This window comes from Orcinus orca, chromosome 1 (assembly GCF_937001465.1).
Source record: "Orcinus orca chromosome 1, mOrcOrc1.1, whole genome shotgun sequence".
Classification (NCBI taxonomy): Eukaryota; Metazoa; Chordata; class Mammalia; order Artiodactyla; family Delphinidae; genus Orcinus; species Orcinus orca.
Window position 1 is genome coordinate 105,635,367 of NC_064559.1, and position 8,611 is coordinate 105,643,977.

An 8,611-nucleotide genomic window follows, 5' to 3' on the forward strand; every position below is an offset into this window, starting at 1 on the left:
GTTTTGGTTCAAGCTGGCATCAGAGACAGTAGCCACATGACAGCTCCGTTCAGCTTTCTAAAGCTCATTTGTTTTCCACTGGTAAATAGAACTTTCTCTACATACACACACTCTGACACAACTCCTCTTTTCTTCTTATATTGGCTAGGAACTTTATTGAAGAATAACATTTTTTAAAAAAATTATAGTTGCTTTACAATGGTGTGTTAGTTTCTGGTGTACAGCAAAATGGTTCAATTACACATATATATACATATTCTTTTTCATATTCTTTTCCATTATGGCTTATTACAGAATATTGAATATGGTTCCTTGTGCTATCCAGTAGGACCTTGTTTATTTTATATATATAGTAGTTTGTATCTGTTAATCCCAAACTCCTAATTTATCCCTTCCCCACCCCTTTTCCCCTTTGGTAACCATAAATTTGTTTTCTATGTCTGTGAGTCTGTTTCTGTTTCATAAAAAAGTTCATTTGCATCATATTTTAGATTCCACATATAAGTGATATCATATGGTATTTGTCTTTCTCTTTCTGACTTCACTTAGTATGATAATCTCTAGGCCCATCCACTTTGCTGCAAATGGCATTATTTCAGTAAAAAAAATCTTTTACGCCTTCCCACTGACTTTAGGAGCAAGTGTGAACTTTTGAGCATGGTTTAGCAGACTCCTCCTCCTCTTGTTGTGTCCCTCCTACCCACCAAATTCATATTTTCAGCCACATGGAACTGCTTTTGCTTCTTTAGATACAACATTCTTTCATACCAAGACCTTGGCAGATGTTATCCTCTGATGGGAACTTCTCTCCAGTCCCCTCCCTACTTATCCTACAGATAGCAACTTAATTATTACTACCTCTTGAAGGCCTTCTCTGGTCTCCCAAATACAGGTAACTTGCTCTTTTTATATAATCCTATTCTACCCTGTATTTCCCTTACAAAAGCACTCACCACACAGTTTTTTAATGTCTAATTTAAATACACGCTTTTTTTTTTTTTTTTTTTTGCGGTACGCGGGCCTCTCACTGCCGCGGCCTCTCCCGCTGCGGAGCACAGGCTCCGGACGCGCAGGCTCAGCGGTCATGGCTCATGGGCCCAGCTGCTCCGCGACATGTGGGATCCTCCTGCACCGGGGCACGAACCCGTGTTCCCTGCATCGGCAGGCGGACTCCCAACCACTGCACCACCAGGAAAGCCCAAATACATGCTTTTTAAAAAGGCATTAGACTGTAAGTTCTGTGAGGATAAGGATCATGTTTGTCTTGTTAATCTTTGTATCTTCAGCACCCAGCACAATGCCTGGCACATAGCAGGCTCTCCATAAATGTTTGCTGAATGGATAAATGGTCCACAGTGAAAGATGTTTTGTTCTTCAGGAACATTCAATCTCAATTTTTTGGTAATAGCTTCTATGTGCTGTGCTAGGTGCTGGGGACAAAAAGATGAGTAAGATAGTTACTACCTCAAGGAGGTATAGTATAGTGGCAAAGACACTAAATAATCATAATGTGAGACATGCACATGATATTGTAAAAGAATATGAAAGAGGGAAACTAAACCAATCTGGCAGGGGGTTAGGACACATTTTTCTGGGGATGATAATACCTTAGATGAAGGAGGATTTAATTTAGGGTTAAAACCTGATATGATGTGCAAATTTGGGAGTTATATGCTATATGCATTTCTCTAGAGAGAGGTTCCAAGGTATTCACCACACACTCAAAGGTTTCCACCATCCCTAAAATATTAAACAAACAAACACTCTTAAAAGATGAAAAAGAATTAGGCAGGTAAAAGACAGGTAGTGGGGGTAGAAGGACAGGGCTTTCTTTTCAGACAGCAAAGAGCATGAGTAAAGGCACAAAGGTAAGAAATATTGGGTTGGCCCAGAAGTTCGTGCGGGTTTTTCCATAATATGTTATGTTACGGAAAGACCTGAACGAACTTTTGGGCCAACCCGATAGTACGGTATATACTGGTAACTACACACGGTTTGGTGCTGCTGGAAGATAAAATTCAAAGAAAGAAGTGGTTAAAAATAAGGCTAAGAGAGGAGGAACAGAAAACTAATGACTGAAAGCCCTGGAGGCCACTGTAAAGAGCTTGGATCATAGTCTGTAGGTGATGAGGAGTTATTTAAATACAGAAAAGATATGGCTGGGTTTATTTTGTATAGAGCATTATGGTAGCTATTTGAGGGAAACAACACTGTAGAAAAAGAAACATGATAGGAGGTTGTTGCAGCAGTCCCGATGAAAGATGATAAAGGCCTGAATTAAGACATCGGTGGTTAGAGAGGAGGCAACAGATCTGAGTACTTAGAAGGTAAAATCAGCAGGGAGGAATCAAAGGTGACTAGTTTGGGATACAGGATGAAGAGTGAGGCCACCCACTTTACACAAAGACTACTGCAAGAAAACAAAGGTTTGGGAATGAGGGTGGGAGATAGGACTATGATGGATTCACTTTTAGATGTGCTAAGTGCTTGAGGGCAATCCAAATTGACATAAAAGACAGATTAGGAAGGCAGGGCTGAGATGCACCTAAGAGCTGAAACCACCAAAGAATATGAGATCACCCAGGAATAGTATGTAGAGTGAAGAAGGCAATATGCCAGGAAGAAAACAGTAGAGGGAAGGAATGGGAAGAAGAGACCAGGAAGGAGACAGAGGAGGAATGGTCAGAGAAATAATAGGCACCAGGACACCGTGGTATCCTGAAACCAAGGAAATAGAGTTTAAAGGAGTGTTAAATGAAGCAGAGACGGGCAATAGAACCAGGACTGAAAATGCTCAAAGGACTTGGTAACTTGTAGGTCAACACTGACCTTTGGAAAACAGTTTGAGTAGTGAGGTGGAGGCAGCAACCAGACTCTAGTGGGCTGGGGATGCCCGCGGCGGGGAGGGGGGCGGGTAAGGCAGTAGAGACAATAAGCACAAATCACCCAAGGGACAGTCGAGAATGAGACAGAGAGAAAACATTAGAGAGTAGCCCAAGGAAGCATGTGGGGTAAAGAGAAACATTTACAGGCCAAGGGGAAGAAAGCAGTAAAGAGATAAACAAATATGAGAAGGAACTGATAGAACACTGGAGGTGAGTTGATGATGTTATTAATTTATTATTATTAGCAACAGCTACCTTTTACTGACCATATGGTATATTCCAGGAACTCTAAGTGCTTAGCCTTGCAATCTCATTAATCATGAAAAACAGATAAGGTAGGTTTGATTGTCTTCATTATAGAGAAGGCTGAGGCTTAACAGAAGTTAACCCACTTATAGTAAGTTTCGGAATCAGGATTCAAGCTGAAGTCTGGGTGGCTGACTCCAAAGCTTGTGCTTTTAACCACTTCCCAATAAGCTGCTCCATGATCAAAGGCACAGGTGGAAAACATTGCCTTAAACAGGAGTAAGGGGCACCTTATTTTCTCACATGGGAGGAAAGGAATTGGGAATGGTTGCGGATATAAATAACTGCTTAGATTAAGATATAGGAAATAGAAGGAGCTCATACCTCTTGGCCTCAGTTTTGTTGATAAAGTAGGAGGCAAGGTGGTCTGCTAAGAGTAGGAGAGGTGAAAATGGAAAAGGGAGCTTTGAAAAGAGTGATAAAGACTCAGAGAAATTATGAGGGGAAGGGAACAAGCAGCTGATTAAAGTCAAGAAAAAAAATGATTCAGTGAGCTAAGGGTGTCTATAAACTTATGGCATTGGCAATCTGCACAGTTGTGATTTTCTACAGAAGACTTTAGGCCCGAGTTAGTAGTAGACAAACTATAGCAGTGATCCGAGCGTGGACTTTTATATGTAGGTAAAGAAACAAGAGGGTATGAGAAAGTAGCTTGGATCCATGAATCCAGACCGAGTAGAAAAGGAAGAGGGTGAATAGATTAGAAGAAAATACCCCTAGACTACCTGGGAGATCCTTTGGCTATTATAAATCATTACCAGGGGCTTCCCTGGTGGCGCAGTGGTTGAGAATCTGCCTGCTAATGCAGGGGACACGGGTTCGAGCCCTAGGTCTGGGAGGATCTCACATGCCGCGGAGCAACTAGGCCCGTGAGCCACAACTACTGAGCCTGCGCATCTGGAGCCTGTGCTCCGCAACAAGAGAGGCCGTGATAGTGAGAGGCCCACGCAAGGCGATGAAGAGTAGCCCCCGCTTGCCACAACTAGAGAAAGCCCTCGCACAGAAACGAAGACCCAACACAGCAAAAATAAATAAATTTAATAAACTCCTACCCCCAACATCTTAAAAAAAGAAAAACATTACCAGTGGAGACATTTAAATTTATAGTTTAGAGGCCATATTTAAATGACTTCTGAAGTCATGACTGCAGATGGAGAAGTTAGAAATTTAGGGAGTAGTGTATATGGTGGAGATGGATGAAAAAAGAATAAAATATTTCACTAAGAGCACTCTGAAATGGGATTTAGACAAGGAAAAGAAAACAAGTGAAATTGATAAGTCTATATGAGGGGGTGGGAAACGGAAGAAAAAGAGAAAGAGATACATACCTTTATATTTCATTGTGGGCTCCTTTCACATTGAAGAAACACTTAAAAAGAGTTTTATACAACTAATATAAAAAAATAGAGAATTCAAGAAGTCCAAGATTAATATGAATTCTGGCAAGATTACAGAGGATCTAAAAAGCATGCAAAAGGTAAAAGTGATTTCAAACATTTTTGCAAATAAAATAGAAAGTGCACAGCTCTTATTCAAAAAGAATATTTTTGAAATTGTGCAGAGTCTTGACCTTGGGACTTAAGAGTGTACTTTGGAACTGATAAGTCTTACGACTGTAGAGAAGGCTGAAGACAGAGGTTAGATAACAGTTGCTTTTACAAAAAATAACTCCTACATTGAAAATTAGCTACAGATTTGAAAAAAATAGATGGCCATTGGCAGGACAGTTATTAAAGAACTGACAATAAAAGATCCCTTTCTTGGATCATTTATTTACACTTTTATTTATTTAACAAATATTTATTAGTGTCTAATACGTGCCAGGCCCTAGGGGTAGAATGGCAAACAAGAGAGCATGGGCACTGCCTTAAGGAATTTATAATCTACGGAGGAGATAGACAAGTAATTATGAAACAATGTGATAGTGCTGTTATAAGTGAAGCGGGCAAAGGGTACTAGGAAAACATGTATAGGGACATCTAGTCCAGTCTGGAAGAGGTTTTTTGGATATCCATGTTGAGATCTGAAGGCTGAATAGGAGTTAGCCAGGAGAAAGAAGTGGAGGGATATGGGGAAAAGGTCCAGAAAGAGAACAGACTGGTGGAAACCTGGAGGCATGGTAGCATGGCCAGGTTAAGAAACGAAAAGAAGTTTAGTAAGGCTAGTGTGTTATAAATTGAAGTGAGAAATGGTGAGGGCCAAGCCTGAAGTGAAGAGGTAAGAGCTGGGTCTCATCATAAGAGACCCCATAAGCCACATTAAGGATGTGAACTTTATCCTGTGACAATCTCTACACCAGGATGTTGCCTGAGGCAGACCAGCTTCAATATGTGACCTCTGATTTCAGATTTCGTTTCAAATAAATCTTTCAGTTCATACAAAACAGGAAAAATGAGGGGAAGGTGTTTCTAAGGTACTCACACCTCTCCAGAAAGGTGCTTTTTATTAAATATTTACTAGAACTACTATGTGCCAGAAACTGATCTAGATGCTGGGGAATACAGCAGAAACAAGACCGAGAGTATCCTGGACCTCATGGAGTTTACATCTAATGAACACAAACAAACAAGTGATAGATATGAAGAAGAAACTAAAACTGGGACATGAGACAGAAGGTGGTTGGAATGGAGGCTACCTTGACTGGGGGTAGGGCGTCAGGTAAAGCCTCCCCGAAGTGACATTTTTACTGATACCTAAATGATGATGAAGTAGCCACATAAATATATGGACAGAGAACAATTCCACACAAAGGATTCTTCGGGTCTTAATTCCTCACTTGTAAAGAGTAGGCTTGAGAATTAAATTTAATATTGCATGTGAATGCATGTGTGAAAGTTAAAGTATTATATGGCATACAAGATCAGAAAGCCACTTTCTTGGTTCAACTTGTCAATCAATTATATCCATGTTAAAAATGTTTATAACCATCTTAGTGTTATAATGTAATGCCAATTTCCTCACTGACATTCTTATTTTTATTCTGAGTGAAAAAAATGCTACTTAAATATTGTCATTTTTCTTGAGTTGGTACTAGGGCTAAAAATAACCCTGAGTTGTCATAAAGGGCAACAGGAAGCCTTGGAAAAGTTAGAAAAGCAAGAGAATTACATGTCCAGATTTTTGTACATTGATGTATTTGAATATTATGCAGCCAATAAAAACTATAGTTATGAAAACTTATAAAGAATGGTAATTTTAAAAACAAAAAATTTATCGTATCAGGATGTTCCTTGTTTCATGCTCTCTAAAATGTTTTAATAAAAGGATTTCAAGAAACAAGGACAATGCTCCACTCCGAAGACAGAAGCATTAGGATAAAGCAATACAAAAACAGAAAAAAAAAACCCCTAAGATTTAGTTTACTTTAAACCCCCAGAAGGAACTGTTTCTGTCATGTGCCACTTGAAAAAAAGGAACAATTAAGAAAGAATACTTTAAACTACTGGAAAAATGGGGGTGGGGTGGAGGGAAGATCAGTAATTAGGTAGTCTGAGCTTCTACAAATTTTATCAGTTGGCCAACAAATATTTATTGAGTGCTTGCACTTGGAGGGAGGATAGAGCTATGAAGAATTTATCTCAAAAAATAAATTCATAAACAAATACATAAATATCAGTGCTATGATAAATGCTGTGAAGAAAATAAAACAGAGTAACTCAATGAACTGACATGGCAAAAGCAAAAGGCTCACTAGATGAAGTTTCTATAGAGCAGGGACAAGTCTGTCTTATTTTAGGTTTGTATCCTCAGAACTTTATATAATGCTCGATAAAAGTTTGCTGACTGTACGAATGAATGAAGGTGGCCAATCAGGAAGGAAAGAGGGTTAGAAAAAGATCCGAAAGCGTGGGCAGCAAATAGAGGATGAAGGATGGAGGTGTTACTGTACAAACGAAACCTGATACTTATTAGATCTCTCAAGTGACGGCGGCAAATTTCTCCGCATCCGGATTCAGGATTTGACAGCTAAACCAGCAAAGCCCTCACGTGTCCCCAGGAGCCAGCAGGGATTGGCGAGTCACTCCCTCCGCGCCCGCACCACACTCTTCCCTAATCCATGAATCAGCGGCGCAGTCCAGAGCTTCGGCGCGCTTTGGGGGCAGCTTCCTTCTCACGGCACCCGCTCTGAGAGCTAAGGCCACCTGACCTCTCCCAAAAGTGAACGGAAAACCTGGGGGGGGGGTGGGGTGAGGAGGTATGGAGGCTGGGCGGGGGGCGCGGACCGCCGCAGGACGCCTCCTGACAGCTAGGTGGCAGGGAACCGGATGCAGCAAATCCCACACCCTCCCCGAGCTCTGGGCACGGGTGAGGCAGGCACTGGCTGCGGGCGAGAAGACCGAGACTCCGGGCCAGCCCGCATCGCTGAGGCCCGGAGGAGACGACTCGGGAAAGGGAGGCTGAGGAGTCCTGGGGCGGAACGCGGTGGCTCACCTGGGAGGTAATCATGATGCTGGAGTCGATCAGGAAACTCATGGCGAAGTATAAGGAGGGCTCGTACCTCCACTTCCCACTTCCCAAGGCCACGGCACGCTCTGACCACGGGCCCCCTCACACTGGCAGCTGTCGCCCGCGGGCCACTGCCAGGACCTCCGCTCGCCAGCCCGACGCCATCAAGCTGCGCCCCAGCCAGCCAATCAGCAGCTACGTCCAGCGTTTCCCGCCTCGGGCTAGGAGTGGGCGGGTGCTGAGGAGCTGAGGGCCAGGGGAGGGGCCAGGGAGGGGCCGCTCTGGGGGCGGGCCTTAATTAGAGGTGGCCTGGCTAAAAGGGGCGGGATACAACAATGTGGTCTGAAAATTCAAAGGCAGATGTATTGCAAGGTAGTATTTCCATTTCTGAGGCTAAAGGAGGTGGGGCCTGAGCTAACATTTTAAGTGGTAATTTTATTTTATAATGGTCATAGCTAATAAGATGAAGTTAATAATAATGATTATTATTATATTGAGTTAGACCATTAAAAAAAATGAGTTAGACCATAAATCAGGCATTGTGTTCTAGATGTTACAACTTATACTTGGCTCCACAAACAACTGCATAAAGAGGGAAGAGTGGAAAAGCAGGTTTTAGCAAATATAGCTAACCCAGTAAATTTCTGATGTGATAACAACAATAAAAGCACACCATCTTTAACAAGGGAGTGATCCATCTCATTGTACTTGATGCCCATCAGACCACACCTGGAGTATTGCATTCTTTTACCACGGTTTTAACAGGCAAGTAGATGTATTGGAGAATGCTCAGAGGTGAGCCACCAGATGAGGACAGATGAAAGGAATTGAAGAAAGAAGACTCAGGAACATTGACAGCTGTCTTCATTTGAAAGAATGGATAGACTTGATATGGCGCCAAGAGATATTTGTAGGGCAAAGGACTGGAAGTTAAATGAAGATAGATTTCATTCAAAACAAGGAATAATTCTTTA

At 41.8% G+C, this 8,611-nt stretch overlaps 1 protein-coding gene across 2 annotated transcripts in view; it reads right to left on the minus strand.

The window, feature by feature from the left end:
- LOC101289054 (Golgi pH regulator) overlaps positions 1-7,829 on the minus strand; it is a 42,450-nt gene extending 34,621 nt beyond the window's left edge. The window contains exon 1 of one of the 2 annotated variants that reach the window (XM_004285799.4): positions 7,623-7,822. In XM_004285799.4, the coding sequence (XP_004285847.1) occupies positions 7,623-7,664 (42 nt within the window). In that variant the 5' untranslated portion in view covers positions 7,665-7,822. Of the gene's footprint in view, positions 1-7,622 lie in introns of both variants that reach the window. The other variant, XM_033416615.2, reaches the window with a different exon arrangement.
- Between the last annotated feature and the right edge of the window lie 782 nt (positions 7,830-8,611).